This window comes from Trichechus manatus, unplaced genomic scaffold (assembly GCF_000243295.1).
Source record: "Trichechus manatus latirostris isolate Lorelei unplaced genomic scaffold, TriManLat1.0 scaffold00052, whole genome shotgun sequence".
NCBI classification, from domain to species: Eukaryota; Metazoa; Chordata; class Mammalia; order Sirenia; family Trichechidae; genus Trichechus; species Trichechus manatus.
This window is the reverse complement of record NW_004443988.1, coordinates 3,309,602-3,333,620: the sequence shown is the minus strand read 5'-3', so window position 1 is coordinate 3,333,620 and position 24,019 is coordinate 3,309,602. Positions and strand designations below refer to the sequence as shown.

At 35.8% G+C, this 24,019-nt stretch overlaps 1 protein-coding gene across 1 annotated transcript in view; it reads right to left on the bottom strand.

The window, feature by feature from the left end:
* Positions 1-1,429: 1,429 nt before the first annotated feature.
* UBXN2A (UBX domain protein 2A) overlaps positions 1,430-24,019 on the bottom strand; it is a 63,940-nt gene continuing 41,350 nt past the window's right edge. The window contains exons 4-7 of the mRNA XM_004377560.3: positions 20,621-20,727; positions 15,473-15,610; positions 9,758-9,916; positions 1,430-5,640 (exon numbers count right to left, since the gene is read on the bottom strand). Of these exons, the coding sequence (XP_004377617.1) occupies positions 5,448-5,640; positions 9,758-9,916; positions 15,473-15,610; positions 20,621-20,727 (597 nt within the window). The 3' untranslated portion in view covers positions 1,430-5,447. The remainder of the gene's footprint in view (positions 5,641-9,757; positions 9,917-15,472; positions 15,611-20,620; positions 20,728-24,019) is intronic.

Below are 24,019 nucleotides of genomic sequence, written 5' to 3'. Positions count from 1 at the left end.
GGTTTTGGGGAGGATGTAGAGAAATCAGAACTCTCATACACTGTTGGTAGGAATGTAAAATAGTACAGCAGGTTTGGAAAACAGTTTGGCAGTTCCTCAGAAAGTTAAATATGGAGTTACTATATGACCTAGCAATTCCACTCCTAGGTATCTACCCAAGAGAAATGAAAATAATGTCCACCCAAAAACCTGTAGCTTTTTAAGATAGTTTTTTCCACTATTATAAATAACTGCATAATACCCAAAAGGTGGAACCAACCCGCATGCCCATCAACTGATGAACAGATAAACAAAATGTTATATCCATTGAATGATAAAAAGGAATGAGGTACTAATACATGCTACAACATGGGTGAACCCTGAAAACAGTATAATTGAAAGAAGCCAGTCATATAAGACCACATATTGTATGATTCCATTTATAAATGTCCACAGTACATGTATCTATAAAGACAAAATGTAGATCTGTGGTTACCTAGGACCGAGGGAGGAGTCCCTGGATGGTGCAAACAATTAAGTGCTTTATTAGCCAAAAGGCTGGTGGTTTGAACTCACCCAGAGACACCTTGGAAGACAGGTCTGGCAATCTGCTTCTGAAAGGTAACAGCCTTGAAAACCCTATGGAGCTGTTCTACTTGGCATACATGGGGTCCAAGAGTCAGAATCAACTCCATAGCAACCAACAATAACAGGACTGAGTATACGGGTGGGCAATGACTGCTAATGGGTATATATTTTTTTTTATTTTTTAGAAAGAACAAAAATATTCTAAAACTAGATTGTAATAGGTTGCACAACCCTGTGAATATATTAAAAACCACTGAGATGTATACTTTAAGTGGGTGAATGGTATGGTATGTGAATTACATCCCAAGAAAGCTGTTTAAAAAAAGAAAAGGAAAGGAGTGTGCTTCTTCCTGCTGAAGCACTGAAAGTGAAGCCATCACTATCTTGGCCCACAGTTAACTTGTCTGAGACAGGCAGATCAACTATACAGGAGTCTGATGATTTCATGAAACTGAACTACCAGTCCTGAACTGCTTCCCTCTGGACTTTTGTGTGGGAAATAAATAAAATTTTATTTTGTAAGCCACTGTTACTTTGGATTTTTTGTCACAATTGAATCTTCTAATGGATGCACTCTCCAGTTTAAGGGAAGTCATTCCATTTTCTATGCAATTCCTTGATCTACAAAATGCTTCCTTGATTGCAGCCCCATTAATAGTGGAAGGATAATTTAGATAATGCATATGCTAAATATTTAATTCCTTAGAAACTAAACATAAATTCAAGCTAAATTTCTTTGGACAATCTACTTTTATATACATCCTTTTATATGTACTTTTAGCAGGCTTGTAAACAGTTCATTCCCAATACTTGCAGTTTGTTGTGTATACTACTGCATCTTTAGTACTGAAAAGCAGGTTAAAAAAAATTTTTTTTTTTTTTTTTTTGCGCAGAAAGGTAATTAAAATAAAAAGAATTTGTTCCTAACAGTTATTATTTTAGTATAATGATGTTACGTTCCTAATTTAATTTCTAATAAGAAAAGACAAATAAGTTAAATCTCACTAGATGAAATAGTATTACTATAACCAAGAAGGCTGTCTTTTGATTAAAACAAAACTAAAGACTGAGACACTAAAAGAACCTGAAAGGATGTACACCAAAATGTTAACAGGGCTTATCTTTGATGGTGGAATAGGTAATTTAAAAAACATTTTAGCATATATTTTATAATTTTCTAAAATGAATATGAATTACTTGTACAAAAAAAACATTTAAAACAAATAACAAAGATTCAAATATTCATCTCTACTAAATGAGCCACTGTTGTCTGAGGATTTGGTATGATCAGCAATTTTTTAATTAAATGGTTTGTACTTAAAAAGGGAAAGAACAAAGAAGTAAACCCTACCAGGAGTCGTCATGTTAGTCCAACTCAGGACACCAAGAATGGTTTAAAAAATAAATAGAATCATTAAGGTACTATTAAAAATACTATTTGTACATTTCTGAGTATTTAATGAAAGTAACATTGGTTAAAGTATCTGACACACAGAACCCACCCCACCCCATTGCCATCAAGTCGATTCTGACTCATAGCGACCCTATAGGATGGAGTAGAACTGCCCCATAGAGTTTCCAAGGAGCAGCTGGTGGATTCCAACTGCCGACCTTTTGGTTAGCAGCCGAGCTCTTAACCACTATGCCACGAAGACACACAGAAGGCACCTAATAAATGTCTGTTGATTCTCAAACTGAATGACTGCCAAGTAAAAATGACAAATGCCACTTTACGTAGGTATCTTATAACAAACACGTGTATATTATTTCACAGATCCTTTTAATGAACAGTATTACACCCTTAAGAAAACAGATCTTTAACCATTAGCAAAAGATTGCTTTCAAAAGACTTTAAGGCACTGAAATCAATGCACACATATTTTCAACACACTGAAAAGTAATGAAAAGCATATTGAATGAGAAGTATATAACATAAATAAGATCATTTTTCTAATCTGGATAAATGCATAGTAATTTAACCAGTAAACTGGAATCTGCATTTCTGTATATTAGCCTTAGCAACAGTTTTCAGGAAACAGATGACAGTTTGGAAACAACTGTTTAGGTCAAATGGTAATCCACATCTAAAATCTTATCTTCAAGTCTTCCTTCCCTTGGAAGGACGTTTTCAGTTTGTTTTCCAAAGTCAGCCTATTTGAGTATTCTACACATTTAATTAACAAATATGTATATTTTTTTTTCCCTAGGTTTACAACTTTTTAACTTTCAGGCAAAAAGCTTTAATGAATGATTCTAACTTTAAAAAACTTTTCAGAATATTATTCACATTATTATAATATTTAGAATATTATTCACAGTTTCAAAATGAGGATTATTGCTGATGACAGGTTCTTCTCTAGTGAGACCCCTCACTGGGTGTATTCTACCTGTACACACAAGAAAATCTCCAATGTATCTTCTGATTACACTGTGGGTAACAGGAAAATCCACAAAGGAGGCTTTTCTATATGCACACATGGAACATTCCCAATGAGAGGTCCCTATATAGATATACATGGTGAATCATATTTTGATTATAATAATGTAAATGAAAATTATAAAACGCTTTATAATACAGGCCTCTATGAAACACTTTAAAGATTCTTGTGCATATATTAACAATCATCATGTTATTTTCTATATTTGGACGTTCACTGATTTTACCCTTTTTAAAAAGAATACAATAATTTGTGTTTCACTCTAGGTAGTGCTCTAACATTGCTGTAAACATTGCTGACAATAAATACTTATTTTCTATTATGTACCTGTTCATTTCTCAGGGAAAAGCACAAAAGGGAAAGGCTCTCCTTTGTCCTCCCTCCCTTCCCAATAAAAAGATGGACCTGCCACACGGAAGGCTGGAAGCTAGGAAAAGAAGCATTCTTAAAATGGACTGTGAACACAAGATACAGCTCTATAAGCCAGGTCATCTAGTTGTATGTATATTTCCCTTTTGCTATTCCTGAGCCTTTAATAAAAACTTCATTTAAACGTTCCCAGCCTTGTCTCTGTGATAGGAGATAAAACAGGTTTATGTCATTAGTTCTGGGTTAAAGGGGAACAACTTCTCTAAGAGCAAACTGCAGGGGATGAGAATCAAAACTTAGAGGTCTAGCAGCCTCATTTCAGTGGAAAATCTTTACTGCCCATGGTGAAGGATGCAGGCTTTGTTAAGGTGGAAGCTTAGTGCAAAATTTCCCAAAGAGTAGTTCTTTGACCACATACTTAAGAATCACTTAAGATTAAAAATGCAGAGATGTAGGACTCATCCCAAAGATAATGAATCAGAACGTGTGTGGTAGGTGGCAGGCAGAGGATTTTTGAAAAGCTTCCCACGTGACTCTTCCCCTGGGCTTGAGAACTACTGCAAACCATTGTTTTACAGCACTGGTTCTCAAACTATGGTTCTGGGGACCCCTGGAGGGTCTCTGAGACACTTTCAGGGAGTCTGTAAGGTTCAAACTATTTTCATATTCACACCAAGAAGTTATTTGCTATTTTCACTTGCTCAGGAGAGTACACTGGCATTTTCTGTGGCTATATGATGTGTGATACTGCAACAGATTGAATGTAGAAGCAGATACGAGAATCCATCTGTCTTCTTTAAGTCAGACATTAATGACATTTGCAAAAACGGAAAAAACAATGCTACTTTTCTCACTAATTCTTTTTGTGTTTTGTAAAACAGCTATTTTTTCATAAAAATGTTGTTTATGTTAATGTGAAATATGCTTATTGTTATTAAATGAATATTTTTTAACTGTTTTAATTTCTAATATAACATTGATAGATATAACCCACATAAGCCAAAGTGTTGAGACCAGCAGGTTTGAGAACTGCTGCTTTACAGTATATACATCCAGTGCCCTATAAACATGACAGGCAGTAGGCACAGCACTTAGTGCCTTGACACCCTGAATACATACTTCACTGCAAATCTGATTCAAAAGTCCACCAACAAAGAAGCTTCTCAAACTTATCATTTTCAGGCAAAGAAATTTAATCTGACAGTGAAATATCAAGGTCTAACTGGTTTCAGTTAAGTCTAAGATACAAACCATGGTTTCCTTCGTGGCATCAGAATGTAATGAATAATCCTTTAACGTACACACAGGTTGACTCTGATGTATGAAATAAAAAACCATACTTTAAGTGATGCAACTAAAAATATCAACTAATAGTGTGACAACACAGACATCAGATACTAAATGAGTACTGGCAAATGAATGACTAACCTCAAATGTCAGCTAAAAATAAAGCTCTGATTTTCAAGAGAAATAAAATAGAAAGAGGATGGACTGGTTTGGTGGTGTTCCTGGAGAGAAAAGAACTTTAAATGAAAATACACCTTAGGTACTGTTGCCAAATTAACATTTGAGTATATCTTGCCATTAAAGAATGAAAATTGAGAACACTTTGAGGTTAAGGTATAGTGCCTTTCAGCCTTTTAATTGTATTTCAGTTATAAAACAATTAGCCTACAAAGTATGATTTTTTATTTTATTGCCATCTTTTTAATCTGAGACAACTAACATTTTAGTAGGAAGGTAATGAACACTGGTTTGAATGAAAGGGACTGTGAGCATATTTGCTACTTTATACCATATTAGCTATTATAATATGCCTTATACTGATTAATTGGTATTTGAAAATAAGTATATTCTCTCTGAGCAGCCTTCTGGAAAAAGTACACTGAATATAGTTTCTAGTCATATTTTACTTCACTAATTTGTACTTACTAAAAAAATCTCAAAGTTAAACAGTACCTGAACCAAAAGTCCAGTGAATTTGACTATTCTTTTCTCCCATTTTGGTTTGCATGTCCACTTACAACCATCATCTCTCTGCAAATTTTCCACTTAGTCTATCAAAAACCAATGCTATGAAAGTCCTCTAAAAGGCTCGGCTGTTCTTTGGAGTCTCTGAATGATTACAGCATTCTGTAAATCGGCTTCTTCCAGAGTGAGAGTCTCATCTAGCAATCTGAGGAAAGGAAGAGCTGTTGCCAGAGAAAAGGGAGGACTTCTCTGAGATCCTTGGTATTTTTGGATGAAGTCTTTGATGTGGCTTACCCTGTAAAACAGCATGAACTATTAACGTAACATCATGAAAATCTGAATTAACGAGTTTAAGGTAATAACAGCTTGTGTAGGTATCTGGCTATGTTAATACACAGAAGAATTACATTATGATATGATAGAACTGATTGACTGGGCTACTGTAAAAGGGCGATCCTTAGATATTTGATGATAGTAAGGAATTACTGTTAAGCTTTGTAGGTGCAATAGGTTATTATGGTTACTTTTTTTTTTATGGTTACGTTTTTTAAAAGTCCTTATCTCTTAGAGATACATACTGAAATACTGACAGATGAAACTATCTGGAAGTCTGAGATTTGCTTAAAAATAATGGAGGTTCATTATATGCTTCTCTTTGCTTTTGTATATGTCTGGAATTTTATAAAATAGCAAGTTTATACATCTATATACCTAGCTCATCAGAAATAGTCCAACAAATGATCTTGTACAAAAGAGGCTGTAGGTCTTAAATGACAGGTTATGTTGTATTTTGAATACAATTAGGAAACCACTTAAATATAGTAATTTCTGATGTTTTCCTTTATCCTTAATCTCAGTGCAGGCAGAATATTATAATGAACATAGTTAGTCAGTATAATGTAACATGATCACTGCAATCTTAAAGGTACCTCAAAGTTATGCTCACCTAAATACATATGCCAAAACCAAACCAAACTCGTTGTGGTCAAGTCGATTCCGACTCACAGCAACCCTACAGGACGGAGTAGAACTGCCTCATAGGGTTTCCAAGGAGCGGCTAGTAGATTCGAACTGCCAACCTTTTAGTTAGTAGCCAAGCTCTTAACCACTGAGCTACCAGGGCTCTAAGTACATACAGATATATTCCCACACTGAGAGAGAGAGAGGCATGTGCTCACAGTTCATCAAAACTAAGATGCCATTGATTTAAGACCCATTATTATTTTATGTATCACTGAAAAAAAAGTCAATCAAACTATGGCAAAATATTTTCTTAACATTTACTTTTTTATTTTATGTTCACTGAAAAAATATTTTTACTTAATTTAGGCCTAAATATTTATCATACCACTCACATGCTTTCATACAATGAAAACTATAAGTAGAACAAAATGGTTAAGGTATTCCTAAAACTTTTTTTTAACACTATTCATACTCCAATCTTCTGAATCACTTTCAGTTCAGTCATCAATGTACATGGTTTGCCACATAATACCCATCCTCTCTATCATCAACTGTGTTTGTGTTAGTGACAAAGAACTTTTTTAAAAACTGCTCCACTACTATCTCTGGGACGTTCTTTCACACAGCTGACAACTGTTCTGCAAGTTTTGAGGCAGATACTAAGGCAAAGATAATTATGACATGACTACCATATGGCCAACAGATTACAGGACACGTCCTTATTTCAGAGATGCTAAAATGTGAAAAAATGTGCAACTCACAAATAATGAAATGTGGCATATCACTAAAGACACAGAATACTCCCATTCAATCAATTCACTAAAATTCACTGTGTCTCTCTATTGAATCTGTGAGGATTACCAAAAAAAGTCTAGGACATGGTCCTGTGTATTTATTTGAGTACTAAAAACTGGATAACTAAAGGCTAAAGCTTATAATAATGAATATAAACATTAAAAAAAAGCCAGAAGACAATAAAGATTAAAGGAGCTGGGGAAAGATTCATGGAGGTGGATGGACTTGAGGGTGGTCTTGAAAGACAGGTAAGATTTGGAAAGGCTGGAAAAATGAAGCTATTACAGGTGAGGGACAAGGAATGATGAGAACTGGACAAACTATGCAGATGGAGATAGGGAGGCAACTGGCTTAGCAAGGTACAGAGTAAATGCTGGTAGGGAAGGGGGAAGGTGCACATTCATATGTTGAGCAAGACCATTATTATAGGCTTCTTTAGAAGGTAGCCACAAGGTTTTGTAGCGACAGAAGTTTTAAAGCTAAATACACTGTTCAAATATTCCTGACTCTTCCATGCCAAGCCAGTGGGCAGCAGACGCCTACCTCATACCCAAAGTTTACTGGACAAGGCATGAAAACTTGACCCAAGTAGAGCCAATCAGCTCATCTCTCCTGGAAATCTGGATTTGGGACACAACAACTCTCATCAGTTTCCACTGAGGGGTTTAAGCAACCAGGCCTGAGTTCCTGCTACTGAAATCCTGTGGTTCCAAACAGAGATGGAGACAGTGCCTGGCTTGGTTCCTAACCGTTCTCTAGTTTTTATTCCAGTCCCTCGGAAAGCCCAGTCTTCTATGCTTAGTTACTTAGTGAGTTTAGTTTGAGTGAGTTTTTCCACCTGAAAACCAAAGATGCTTAGATGAAGTAAATAAATGTGACTAATGCAATGTGTGTTTGGAATTAGGAGTTTGGAGATGGTCTACTAGATGGATTGGGGGTGGCACTGGTGATAGGTATGACAGCTAAGATTACTATAATCTAGGTTTGTAGTGATACGGGACTAGGACTAAAGTGGTGAAAGTGGGAATAAATGGGAAGGGGAAGTTCACGTGCCATAAAAAAAATTACAGAATTTGGATTCATTAATTCAGTAAGTATTCTCTATGTGTTTAACATTTACAATAGGTAGTGGAGTAATATCAAAGGATCAGGTAATCCTTCAAAAAAAATTTTTTAGCTTATTATGCAAGATACACATGTTCAATGTAAAAAATATAGAAAGTCTATTATCCAGAGTAAACCACTATTAATCTCACCCCAGAACTTTCTTTGCCTATGAATACATTCAAACATACATATTTATTTTATAAGAAAACTAATTATACTGTATGACAGCATCATTCTTTACACTAAATATTCAGTAAGCAATTTTCTACTTCATTAAATGCTCTATAATGTAATTTTTAATGGCTTTACACTACTCCACTAAAAGAATATACCATAACTTATCTATTCAGTCCTTTACTGCAGGACACGTATACTATTTCCAGTTTTTTGCCAATATAAACAATACTGTGATGAATATATTTGTTTAACTAAATGCTCGTGCATGTCCATAATGATAAAATCCTGGAAAAAGAACCGCTATGTTAGTGTTATGGATTGAATTGTGTCCCCCAAAAATATGTGTTGTAAATCTAAAGGGTAATGGTTTGAACCTATCCAGTGGCTGCACAGACGAAAGGCCTGGCAAACTGCTTCCATAATGATTACAGCAAAGAAAATCCTATAGAGTTCTACCCTGTAACACATGGGATCACCATGAGTTGGAATCAACTCTATGACAATGGGTTTGGTTTGGTTTTCACTTCTGTACTAATACAATCATGAACACAGAGAAATACTAAAGCACTGGCATTTGTCTGAGACAAGGAAAGATTAAGGAACTATTTCAAACTGAGACATGACAACTCAATGCAATGTGTGATTCTGAATTGGTCTTTCGCTATAAAGGATGATAGCAGATTAATGGCAAACCTTGAAATAGGGTCCAAATGCGAGTTGGTAGAAGTGTATTAAGTTAAATTCTTGATTTAGATGGCTGTGTTGTGGTTAGGTGTGAGAGTATCATTGTTTATTGAAAATACACATTAAAATATTTGGGTGTGATGGGTCATCAGGTTGGGAAACCAAACTCATTGCTGCAGAGTTGATTCCGACTCATAGCAACCTTATTAGGACATAGTAGTACTGTCCATAGGGTTTCCAAGGAGTGGCTGGTGGATTCGAACTGCCAACCTTTTGGTTAGCAGCCAAACGCGTAACTACTGTACCACCAGGGCTCCTATTTCTGGGTGGTGGAATTTAAATTGACTTCTATTTCTTTTACTACTTTTCTGCACTTTCATTCTTTTTCTACAAATAACAATATACATAATGCTACAGTATGATTTTAAAAATACTAAAATTTAAAAATTACATTATCTAATTAAAATAAAAACTAATCAATTGATTAGTAAAATGATTATCCATAAAACAGACTGAAATATTTTATTATTATCCAAGAATTTCCATTGTCTTGATATATTATGTTTACAGAACTGTTTATTAAAATCCTTGGTTAGTTCTTAAAAATAACTGTTGATGGAACTAAAAAGCAGCAATGAAATTTAAACTTGGAAAAAAATCAGATAAATATTGAAATGAAGACTCACCTATGTGAAACGTTAAATTTCTGGACAATCCTTTTCCCATTGGCTAACCAGATCTGTATGTTAGTGATGGGTTCCAGGTTGTTTAATGGGACAGCAGATAGATTGTTTTTATTCTCAACTTCAATACTCTTTACTTTAGAAACAATTTTTGGCGTGGCGCTAAGAAAACCCAAAAAACATAGACATTGAGCAGAACTTTATCACTGAACAACTACCATACAAATTTTACATTAAATATACTCAGCAACTAACAACAATAGCAACAGCTTTATGAAGACTTTTGTAAATCATAAATCTGTGTGCCGGAATCTGAAAAAAAAGAAAAGAAAAACCTCATTCAAACTAAAACCAAGAAATGTAAATGCAAATGCTGTAAATACAAAATACAGATAAAAAAGGATCTATTAAAAAGCAGAAAAGGAATTTTATCCTCAAGCTATCATAAAAATACAGATAGCTAAAGTCGTTTTAATGTTACTATGTGCCACATAAATGGAGGTTAAGCGCTTTATAACCATTTGTCTTACTAAATACTTACAACCTAATGAAGAAGGGTCAATATTAGCCCTGACTTGAGGCTTATGGATGTTAAATAACTTGCTCAAAGATCAGTAAGATGGTAAGTGATGGCTTGGGAAACCGAGGCAGTCTGACTGTAGAGCAGCACTGTCTACTAGAATTTTCTGAGATGATAGAAAGGTTCTATATTCACATTGTCCAATAGAGTCGCCTCTAGCCAGACATGGCTGCTGAACCCTTGAAATATGGCTAGTGTGAACGAGGAACTGAATTTATATTTAAGTTTAAATTTAAATACCTTCATGTGGTTAGTTTCTACCATATTAGGATAGTGAAACTCTCAAGCCTGTGCTCTTACCAGTAGGCTAAAATGCATTAACCCGTTGCTGTGGAATCGATTCCAACTCATAGCAACCCTACAGGATAGAGCGGAACTGCCCCTTAGGGTTTCCAAGGAGCAGCTGGTGGATTTGAACTGCCAACCTTTCGGTTAGCAGCCGAGCTCTTAACCTTTGTGCCACCAAGGCTCCCAGTATGCTAAACTGCCGTCTATATGTGATGCAGGATATGATACAAAATAGTGATTTATGCCATACTCCTCCTTAAAATTCTTCAATTGCTTCTCACTGCTTAGCGACCCATTAGCAAGACAATAAAAGAAAACCCACTTTCAAAAATGGATCCATAACTACCTACCTTTCTGACTTTATTTCTTGCTAATCACCCATACCTACCCTGTGCTCTACCTACCTGCAATCTGGGACTCCACTTGTTCTCACACCTGCACCCTTACACACGCTATTTCCTCTACCTGCAACACCGCCTTTTACTGTCCATGGAATCGACTCTATGGCACCCCAGTTTCTCTATCACCAGGAGCCCTGATGGCGCTACATTAAGCACTCAGCTGCTAACCAAAAGGTTGGCAGTTTGCACCCACCCACTGGTTCTCTGAGAGAGAGACCTGGCAATCTGCTTCCATAAAGATTATAGCCTAGAAAACCCTACGGGGCACATTAAAAACTTAAATATGCAGAGAAACGTCAAAAATTAGTGTAACAGAATATATTTATTCTGAGTAGATAAGAGTTGAATTGGGCAGTGTCAACCTGAAGGTATCAGGAAGGCTCTCCAAAGAGGGGATGGTGAAAATAGGTTATATAGGCAGGATCCAAGCAGGACAGTCTCCTGAAAACCCAAAAAAAACTAAACCCATAGCCGTCAAGTTGATTCTGACTCATAGTGACCCTACAGGACACAGCAGAACTGCTTGATAGGGTTTCCAAGGCTGTAAATCTTCATAGAAGCAGACTGCCACATCTTCATCCCGCAGAGCAGCTGGTGGGTTTGAACTGCCGAACTTCTGCTTAGCAGTGGTGTTTAATCACTGTGACGCCAAGGACCCTAAAAAAAGAAACCCACTGCTGTCCAGTCAATTCCGACTCAGAGAGACCCTACAGGACAGAGAAGAACTGCCCCATAGGTTTTCCAAGGAGGGGCTGGTGGATTCAAACTGCCAACTTTTGGTTAGCAGCCGTAGCTATTAACTGTGCCACCAGGGCTCCAAGGATTCTAAAGATCACTGCAAATTCCTTTCCTGTTGGTTTCTCAGAAGACAGAGTCAGAGCACATGCAGGGCTTCAGGGTCAGTCAGTTGTAAAAAGAGTCATTAAGGACATGCCATATGTCCTAAAACATAGCTTCCAGTCAGACCTTGGAGTTCTTGTTTCTCGAAACTGACAGCACATAAGATAACCCTCCAAAAGAGTGCAATGCCTAAGCTGCTTACCAGGCTATTGTTTGACTTGAAGGCGACTTTAGGAAAACCAGTTCCTTAAAGGCTCAAGGTTCAAAAAGATACCTAAGAGCAAATCGCCTGGGTGGAGTTACCCCAACTCCATTGACCTCAGAAATCTGGGCTTCAGGAGAATTAAAATGATTTCTCAGGCAGTTCTACTCTGTCCTATTGGGTGCTATGAGTTGGAACTGACTCTATGGTACTCAACACCATCTGCCTGGTCAAAGAGAATCCTCAAGAATGAGCTGAAGAGTTCCTTAACCTGTTGCCATTTTTCTACCGATGTACTCTTTGCTAGTCTAACCTTAAACATCAGTTACTCCTTACTTTCATGATGGCACTTGTAAATTACTCAAGTCAATTTATTGAGCTATTACTCCCGTTAGAATGGCAGCAAAACAAAGGCAAGGAAGTTTTGTGTCTTCGATGCCTAATATGTAATAGGTGCCCTTGAAAAAATATTTGTTGAATAAGTAATTTCAAAAATTAAACAACTTTCAAAACTCTGTGTTTTCATTAATACTGCTTTCCAAAAATAGCTGTATAACCATTACTATATACCATGGTTTAATAAAGAATCTCCTAGTTCTCCATACTTCTCCAATCTACTCAGCCTTCCTGTGTCACTGCTAACAGTACCCCAAGTTTCTTCTCCCATGTCTATTACACATAATTAATACTATGTCCTCCCATATTTTCATGATATCTCTCAATAAAAAAATCTTTAATAGATGTAAAAGGAATGACAGATACAGAAGACCACCATTTGGTAATCTCTAATGAAATAACTGAGCCCTGGTAGTGCAATGACTAAGCACTTGCCACTAACTGAAAGGTCTACAGTTTGAACTCACCAGCAGCTCAGTGGGACAAAAGACCTGGAAATCTGCTCCTGTGAAGATTACAGCCTAGGAAACCCTCTGGGGCAGTTCTACTCTGTCCTATAGCGTTGCTATGAGTTGGAATCAACTAAAGGGCACATAACAACAACAATGAAATAACTGATTCGGGCAAGGATCATCACATTTAAAGCAATTAAGTAACAGGCTGTGGTGAACTGAAGGTTCATATGATGCCAAAGTATCACCTCACTTGCTGGCTGTGAAAGGAAAAACATAACTTTTTAACAAAAGAGATCTGACTGTTACCAGGTTAAACCACTGATTCTTTGTATTATTCATCTGGGGCAAAGAGTTATTATGTGCCTCCTGATGTGATACAACATGAAGTTCACATTTTCTTTCTTTCAGTAACTAAAAACAAAAACAAAAAACTCCAGTATAAAGTGGCACAGGTGACTTAATGGGAGGAAAGGAACGAAACTTGAACTCCAGAAAATAACTGAGATGGGGGATAAGCTAAATAACAGGTTTTGACTAAATAATTGTGTTGGGTGGTGATGTATACACATACACTTAAAGACTGGTTCTCTTTAAATTGAATTACCAATCCTATCACTGAAACTTGAGTGTAACGTTAGAACTATGTATTTCTCCATCAAGATCCCAATCAGGTTATTTCTACCCTTTCTCTTATTTCCTTAAAAATGCAAATCATCAATTATTTTCTCATTAAACTGGCCCAAGAGAGAATAGGTAGGGATATAAAATAAGTTCAAAAGAGAAGTTCAAATGATAATCAAACGCAAATACATACAACCACAGTATTTATTTACAAGGTTTTTTAAGACTTAAACTGCACAAAGTATTGACAAAGGTATTTTTAGCAAGTTTCTTCAAATCTTCCCCAGTGTTAAAATAAGATTACAAAAGTATATGAAGATTATGATTCATATAAGTTTTTCTAAACCAGGACATATAACTAAAATATTAAAATTATTTTAACCTTGCATTTATAATGAATTATAGAAAGAATTAGGAATATGTAGAATATAACCATAACCTATCATGATGACGATGTGGAGGGGAAGTCTTCCTTGGTGAAACTTTAAAAGTATTGTACTATTGTTAGAAAAATAAGAATGTATACTTTATAGGTTTAATTTCCCTTTCTTGGTGTTCAAAACAGATTAAGCACATTTCAAAGACAGTTAGGTAGCTCAGGCACATATTCAGTGTTCCACAAACATGTTTTGTTGAAATAAAATGGACAAGGAGTTAAATGGATCTCAGAAAATCAGGTCTATTTCTATACGACCTTAATTCAGTTCTTTAAAGACGGAGGTACTACAGCTTCAGTGTTGTTTCTCTCTCTCTCTCACACACACACAAAGATACACACATGGCATTTGGTATAATAACCACACAAATGGAATATGTCCAAGTATACGGTGGTTATTTTTACTATCAATTACAATGAAATGGGTGATAGAAAGGAAAAAACATTGTTCTAAAAGTATATTTTCAGGTTCTCCTTTGCTCTTTACTAGCTATGTGATTTGGCCAAATCACTGAACTTTTCTGAGTTGTTTCCTCAGTAACAACATAAAGATAAATTATTGTTAGTTATATCCACCCCATATGATGGTTGTAAAAATCTAACAAAATGCATATTCAAATAATTTGTAAGCTTATAAAGTGTTACATAAATGTATTATTAGTAGTATTTGAATAGCACTTTACAGAACAAATAATTTTATAGGGTTGATAAGTCTATGGACTTTATCTTTACGTATTCCCCAGGGGAAAATTTCTAAAAGAAATCACAAGTTCGCTACAAAGATTACTCCGTGGGTTATAAAGAAAAAGAAAAGAAACAAAGTATTTTCTATCATTCTGTAAGTCATATTCAGAAATTTTTGTATGTATGTATGTATGAATATGTATGCACCTTACCAATGTTGATAATTAAAATATGAATGAGAATTCATAAAAATAAAAGTAAATCCATATCTGACCTCTTTGCATATTCTGTCATGAGGCATAATTAGACATGGTACCCACTGCACACTGTGAAAATAATTAACAGAATTTGATATTGATACTAACCTTATCAAGCACATTTTCATTTTTAGTACCTCAAAATTCAGATATTGATCATAGAACAGTTGGAGGCACTGGTAACTATCTATGAAATAGAACCCTAATATTAAAATACTAGCATATGTATTCAATAAAATTGGTAAAGCTTAAGTGGTGGGTGTAAGGGCAAAAAAAATGATTTATTCATCCAATTCTGCCTATGTCCTTAATCAGACAGACTGTTACAATTTAATAAAACCAAAAAGCTTCCATGATTTTATAGTGTAGTGCCAGCATATAGTAATTTACACTAAGGTAAATATGACTTAGGAGTACTCATGAAAGTTAACATAAAGAATTTCATTTCCAATGGAGAAACGCTAAGCTCTACCCACATGCTCTACACAGGTAAAATAATGATGGGTTGACTATAACTCAGGCCTCTGCTGGTGGAAAACAGACCCAGCGTCTGCTCACCTTCCCAATCTGTGACCCTGTCCCGAGAAGGGCTGGAACACAGGCTTCGTTGACATAAATACTTCATTTTTCTTATCTTCAACTTTAACATCCACCTCCTCTTTATCAAAAATCCCCTGTAATTCTAAAGGTAGTTCCCTGGAAAGGAAAAGAAACAAAATGATAAAAATAAAGTTTCCAGTATGTTTTCTCTTTCTCTGAAAAGCATATTCTGTATGCAAAACAAAGAACTGGATAATATATAGAAACAAAGGCATATAACAGACCCTATACTGACAGAATTAAATTTATTTAAAGGTAATAATATGATTAAATAGTTTGAACAATATCAGAAATCCAGAACGAGTAATTTTCAGACCATAAATTCATGCATGAGTTTTCCAGCAGTACCAAAGTCATGAAATACTTGATGACTATATACTGCTAAATTTAAACAGTTTGATCATTTTTATAGGTGCCTGCCCAAATAGGACTGAAAAGTGCTACAAAAATATGAAGCTCGCATTTCAATTTTTGAATGAAAATTAAAATAGAGATTTACTTTGGAAACGACAAAGGTAAAATAACAAACATATCAGAATTTTAAAAAGAAATGTTTTCACATTTCTTCTTCCTACCAGAGAGATTAAATAGTCAGGACTTGACCTCTACCCAGTGCTTTGTCTAGTGTACCACAGATGCCTCTCTTTTGAACAAGGTGAGCCCCCGGTATGCAGGGACTACGTATGTTTTGCTCACAAACATACTCCGGAATCATATGTGGTACATAGCAGAACTTGGACAAATATTTGTTGAATGTTATGGTCTTTTGAAGGTAAAGTCTTTTCTAATGATCACTTGAAAGTGTAGAAAGCTATGGAATATATTTAATATATACAAGCAATGAACTTCCACAGAGATGTTAAAAAATTTAACAAATTCTCTAATATAAATTTTTTTCTGATAACAGAAATAATTCAAATTCATTTAGTATACACTTAAAATTTGTGTACTTTTATGTAAGTCATACTTCAGTAAGAAAGTTTTAAATTTTTTTATTGAAAAATAAGTAATACGTGCTTGTTTTTCAAAAAAAGACATTAAAAATGTAAAAATGTGTAAACTTAGAAATCCCACTTTAATTTAAAAAACTTTGGTGTGGCCTCTCCCAGATTTTGTCTACACATATAGCAACTCTATATAATTATTTTACTTTTTTCCCACAGATGGGATCAATCTATACACATTATTCTGCAACCTGTTTTATTTTAGCAATATCCCATAGATACCTTTTCTCATTAGTGTACAGTTAGTGTTGGTGAGGAAATGGAAAAACTATAACCCTCATACACTGCTGGTGGGAATGTAAAATGGTACAGCCACTTTGGAAAACAGTTTGGTGACTCCTCATAAAGTTAAACAGAGTTAACAGCAATTCTGCTCTTAGGCATATACCTGAGAGGACGGAAAATACATGTCTACACAAAAACTTGTACATTAATGTTCATAGCAGCATTATCATAATAGGTAAAAACTAGAAACAGCCCAAATGTCCATCAACTGATTAACAGATAAAATGTGATATACACATACAATGGAATACTATTTGGCAATAAAAAGGAATTCAGTACTGATACACGGCACAGCATAGATGAACTTGAATATACTAAAAAACACTGAATTATGCACTTTAAAAGGATGAATTTTATGGTACGTTAATAATATCTCAATAAAGCTGTTAATTTTAAAATATATTTAAATACAAGGATGTTGTTGTTGTTGTTAGGTGCCTCTGAATCAGTTCTAACTCAGAGTGACCCTATGCACAACAGAATAAAACACTGCCCGGTCATATGCCATCCTCACAATCTTTGCTAGGCTTGAGCCTATTGTTGCAGCCACTGTGTAAATCCTTCTCATTGAGGCTCTTCCTCTCTTTCACTGACCCTCTATTTCACCAAGCATAATGTACTTCTTCAGGGACTGGTACCTCCTGATAACAAGATCAAAGTACATGAGACAAGTCTCGCCATCCTCACTTCTAAGGAGCATTCTGGCTGTGCTTCTACCAAGACTGTTTTTTATTCTGGTAGTCCACAGTGTATTCAATATTCTTTGCCAACACAATTCAAAGGCATCAATTCTTCTTCTGTCTTCCTTACTCATTGTCCAGTTTTCACATGCATATGAGGTGACTGAAAATATCATGGCTTGGGTCAGTCACACCTTAGTCCTCAAAGTGACATTTTTGTTTTTTAACACTTTAAAGAGGTCTTTTGTAGTAGATATGCCCAATGCAATATGCAGTTTGATTCTTGACTGCTGTTTCCATGGGCATTGATTGTGGATCCAAGTAAAATGAAATCCTTGACAACTTCGAATTTTTTTTCTGTTTATTATGATGTTGCTTACTGGTCCAGTTGTGAGGACTTTTGTTTTCTTTATGTTGAAGTGTAATCCATAATGAAGGTTGTGGTCTTTGATCTTCATCAGTAAGTGCTTCAAGACCTCTTTGCTTTCAGCAAGGAAAGCTGTGTCATTTGCATATCATAGGTTGTTAATGAGTCTTCCTCTAATCCTGATGTTGCGTTCCTCTTCATGTATAGTCCAGCTTCTCAGATTATTTGCTCAGCATACAGATTGAATAAGTATGGTGAAATGATACAACCCTGACACACACCTTTCCTGATTTTAAACTATGCAGTATCCCTTTGCTCTCTTCAAATGACTCCTCTTGGTCCATGTACAGGTTCCTCATGAACACAATTAAATATTCTGGAATTCCCATTCTTTGCAATGTTATCCATGATTTGTTACGACCCACACAGTCAAACGCATTTGCATAGTCAATAAAACACAGGTAAACATCTTTCTGGTATTCTCTGCTTTCAGCCAAGACCCATCTGACATCAGCAAGGACATCCCTCATTCCATGTCCTCTTCTGAATCTGACTTGAATTTCTGTTGATGTATTGATGCAACCGTTTTTGAATTATCATCAGCAAAATTTTACTTGCGTGTGATATTAATGGTATTATTCAATAATTTCTGCATTTGGTTGGATCACTTTTCTTTGGAATGGGCACAAATGTGGATCTCTTCCAGTTGGTTGGCCAGGTAGCTGTATTCCAAATTTCTTGAGCACTCTCAGCATTGCACTCATTTGCTAAAACATCTCAACTGGCATTCAGTCAATTCCTGAAGCCTTGTTTTTTACCAATGCTTTCAGTGCAGCTTGGACTTCTTCTTTCAATACCATCAGTTCTTGATCATATGCTACCTCCCGAAATGGTTGAACATAGACCAATTCTTTTTGGTACAGTGACTCTGTGTATTCCTTCCATCTTCTTTTGATGCTATCTGTGTCGTTCAATAGTTTGTCCATAGAATCCTTCAATATTGCAAATTGAGGCTTGAATTTTTCCTTCAGTTCTTTTTTAAAATTGTGCTTTAGATGAAGGTTTACAGAGCAAAATTAGCTTCTCGTTAAACAATACATATACTATTTTGTGACACTGGTTGCCAACCCCATGATGTGTCAACACTCTCCCCTTCTCGACCTTGGGTTCCCCATCAACACCAGCCTTCCTGTCCCCTCCTGCCTTCTTGTCCTTGTCCCTGGGTTGGTGTGCCCATTTAGTCTCATTTTGTTTTATAGGCCTGTCTAATCTTTGGCTGAAGGGTGAACCTCAGAAGTGACTTCAGTACTGAGTTAAATGAGTGTCCAGGAGCCATACTCTCAGGGTTCCTCCAGTCTCTGTCAGACCAGTAAGTCTGTTTGTTTTTTTTTTTGAGTTTGAATTTTGTTCTACATTTTTCTCCAGCTCTGTCCAGGACCCTCTATTGTGATCCTTGTCAGAGCAGTTGGTGGTGGTAGCCGGGCACAATCTAGTTGTGCTGGACTCAATCTGGTGGAGGCTGTGGTAGCTGTGGTCCATTAGTCCTTTGGACTAATCTTTCCCTCGTGTCTCTGGTTTTCTTGATTCTCCCTTGCTCCAGACGGGGTGGAGTATCTTACATGGCCACTCACAAGCTTTTAAGACCCCAGATGCTACTCACCAAAGTAGGTCCTTCAGTTCTTTCTGCTTGAGAAATGCTGAGCGTATTCTTCCCTTTTGGTTTGCTTAACTCCAGGTCTTTGCATGTTGCATTATAATACTTTATTTTGTCTTCTCAAGCCGCCCAGTGAAATCTTCTGTTTAGCTCTTTTACTTCATCATTTCTTCCATTCCCTTTAGCTGCTCTACATTCAAGAGAAAGTTTCAGAGACTGTTCTGACATCCATTTTGGTCTTTTCTTTCATTCCTATCTTTTTCACGACCTTTTGCTTTCTTCATGTATGATGTCCTTGATGCTATTCCACAACTTGTCTGGTTTTCGGTCATTAGTGTTCAATGCGTTAAATCTATACTTAAGACGGTCTCTAAATTCAGGTGGGATATACTTAAAGTTCTACTTTGGCTCTCGTGGACTTGTTTTAATTTTCTTCAGCTTCAACTGAGGATAGATGCAGATTTTTTTATTAAATAAGAAATAATCTAAATTGCCAACGATAAACTGTATATATAAATTATCGGTCATCATTATGATAAAACAGTATGCAGATGCATTCAAATATCTCATAATGATAAATTCGTATTTGTTTTAAAAAATAACTATACGTATAATATATATGAATCCATGAACAGAAAATGTCAGAATAAAATTCACCAAGATGTTAACAGCAGTTACTTCTGGGTGGTGAAATTACAGGTGATTTTCAAGTTCTTCTTAATATATTTTTAAAATTTTCTAGACAAAGCATATATAACTCTTAGAGTCATAAATATATAATAAACATTATAGGACACTAATATCACTGGATTCAAAGACTCTAAAGATGTCTAAATATTTAAATATTAATATTAAATAACATAAATACTAAATTAAAACTTTGGTTTTAAGGCATACTCAACAAAATGAATTAGTTTAAGATTTTGGTTGATCAGAACACAAGTTTCTAAACTATCCTCAGAAGTACAGCTGTGGATCCTTTAAGAAAACCTATCTTATGAAATGTGAATTTTATAAGAAGTTTATCTGTGAATGTGTGGGGATCTATGAAGTTAAAAAAGATTCTTCCACATGAAACATGCCTAAAATATGCTTCTATTTACAAAGATAACTTACCCCTTTTTGATGGAGTTCAGAAACTGCTGACTTGCACCATCAGAATAACTTCTGAAATCATCATTGACCGTGAATCCATTTTTCCATAATTTTATACTTACATCTACCTGCAAAGCAGTAAGAAACAAAATATATCATGCTAATATAATGTAGTACATTAAAAGTATTTTTAAAATTTCTCAGTATGTATTTTATGTATCATTCTTAACAGCAACCTTTAAATACAAAAAATAATGTACGTATATAATACGCTTCATCATGTGTTAATGTTTTAAAATAATTCATTAACAGTTTTCTTTAAGGGAACTCATTTGGAAACATATTCTGTGCCATCTCAGAGGACACCGGAGATAAAGCCTTCCGTTCAGAACAGACTCCCCAACAGTTAGAAAAGGACTTCATTTGAAATGATATCAAAAGTTAAGAATAATGTACTGGGGGGTGGGGTTGGGACACAGGAAGGGAATTATGCCCAATTAATTAATGGTTTTTCCTTCAAGTATAAAATACCAGTGCTAGGCTGTCATCATCAATATCACATCTGTCAACGTCTTACTGTTCACATCATAAGAACAATATTTATTTATTCATTCAACCAAAGTAGCACAGCAAGTTACTGTAGAAACCTAAACAGGCTCAGGAATACAGAAGAACGCAGGGTTGCTTCAGGCTGAACACAGGAGGACTGACTGAAAAATTGTTTAAGAAGCTATTAGACTCTTAGAACCCCAACCACTGTCTCTAACATTCATTTATTCATTCCACAAATATTTACTGGGTGCCTAAAATAAAACAGACACTCCTTTAAGGTGCTAGGGAAAAGAATCAATAATAATAGCATATATTAGCATATATGCAACTACACATATGCTATTATCATGATGGTGTATCTTAAGGTGTGCTTGTTGTTGTTAGGTGCCGTCAAGTCGATTCTAACTCACAGTGACCCTGGTCCTGCACCATCCTCACAGTCGTTGCTATGCTTGAGCCCATTGTTGCAGCCACTGTGTCAATCCATCTCGTCAATGGTCTTCCTCTTTTTCACTGAACCTGTACTTTACCAAGCATGATGTCCTTCTCCAGGGACTGATTCCTCCTAACATGTGCCAGACACTGTTTAAAGGACTTTCCCTATATAAACTTATTTACTTCTACTAATATCTATATAAGGTAGGTAATTATTTTATAGATGGGGAAATAGAAACACAGAAGGTTAATTAAATCCACAAACTCAGTAAGGGGTAAAGTGTGGGCTTGAACCCATGGAGTGTGGGCCCACAATCCACACCCTTAAACATTATACTATATGACCAAACAATGGGAACGGATAAAACAGGAACTAGTAGAACTCTAAAAAGAAACAGAAGAAAAAAACAAAACTATTTTGTAAATAATGAGTAAATTACACAGAACACAGGTAAGAACTGTCCATGAAAGCAAACTAAGGTACAAGAAAACAGAAAAGGAAAAAAAAAAAAAAAAAAACTGAAATAAAGTATGGTAGGGCCAATTCAATGATATATACTATTCTGCTGTCCAAAAAAAAAAAAGTTATAAAAAAGTTCAGGATACTCTTAGTGGGAAAACAAGACTAATGGGGCACAACAGCCTAGGGACAAGGACTAGAAGGCAGGAGGGGACAGGAAAGCTGGTAATAGGGAATCCAAGGTCAAGAAGGGAGAGTGTTGACATGTCGTGGGGTTGTTAACCAATGTCTTAAAATATATGTGTACCATTTAAGGAGAAACTATTTGTTCTGTAAACCTTTATCTAAAGTACAATAAAAAAAATTAAAAAAAAAAAAGATACTGTTAGTGGGAAGACGTATAGGAATATATGGAAGTGCATGGATGGATGTAACTGTTGGCATATGCATATACATGTTTATGTGTACTGCATACAATTTCAAACATAAAGCACGCAGAGGGCACAGTTATGGATACTTACTAGGCAAAACCAAACACCTCACAGGATTGGTTTACTCGGTTTAGGGGCTTAGAACCATCGTCTCATGGGGCAACTCGGTCAACTGGCACAATATAGTCCATTAAGACAATGTTCTACATCCTAGTTTGGTGAGTAGCATCTGGGGTCTTAAAAGCTTGCAAGTAGCCATCTAGGATAAAACTACTGGTCTCCACTTGTCCAGAGTGAAAAAGAAACAAGGAAACCAAAGACTCAAAGAAGAAACTCGTCTACAGAACTAATAGTCTACACAAACAATGGCCTCACCTACCTTGAGACCAGAAGAACTAGATGGTGCCTGGCTGTCAGTACTGACTGTTCTGACCAGGGACTTAATAAATGGTCCTGGATAGAATGGGAGAAAAATGCAGAACAAAATTCAAATCTTAAAAAAAAAAAAAAAAAAAAAAAAAAAGCCAGACTTACTGGAAGAGTAGATTATTACTCTGTGATACCCATTAAACCTGGAACTCAAACTACTCCCAGAGGTCACCTCTCAGCCAAAAGACAGATGGACCCATAAAATAAATACGATCACCCGTGAGTACTGTGCTCCTCTAGTCATCTAAACGAAACCAAATGGTAAACATTTTCCTAGACCACATGAGAAGGTAAAAGGGGACAGGAAGCTAGATTAAGGGAAACAGAATAACTAGAATGGAAAGAAAGAGAATTCTGATATATTATGAAAAAGGTAACCAATGTCACTGAACAATATTTACAGAAATTATTTAAATGAGAACCTAATTTTCTATGTAAACTTTCACCAAAAATACAATTAAAAAAAAAAAAATATCTATATGATACCAAGAGGTCAACATTTACTCTAAAGCAAAGATGAGAAGATACGGGGACAGGCAGACTAGAGTACTGGAAACCGAACAACCAGAAGCCAATTAAAGAGAATGCTGACACATTGTGAAAAATGTAAATAATGTCACTGAACAATCTGTACAGAAGTTGTCAAATGGGAGCCTAATTTACTGTGTAAACTTTCACTAAAAACACAATAAAATATTATTTAAAAAAAAAAAAAGATACTGTGTAAAAATGGTGTGGGGGTGGCATCTGAACTCCTCTAACTTCACAAAGGGGAAGGAGAATCAAGATCAACAGCCCAAGGCTCACTCCTATGAGGCAGAGGTCAGACATGTCTCTCATTAAGCCATCTTTACCAATTCTGACACCAGCCATCCCATGGCACTCTCTACTTTTCTGCTGGGTTCAATTCATTGCAAAGGCCACACAGAACTCACAGACAATACTTACAATTATAGGGCTTATTAGGGAGGTTAACAGGTTACAATTCAGGTTCAGTAATGCTCAGGATACCGTTCTTCCATCCCGCAGGTACACCTCAACTCTGACACACACCTTTTCTGACTTTAAACCATGCAGTATCCCCTTGTTCTGTTCGAACAACTGCCTCTTGGT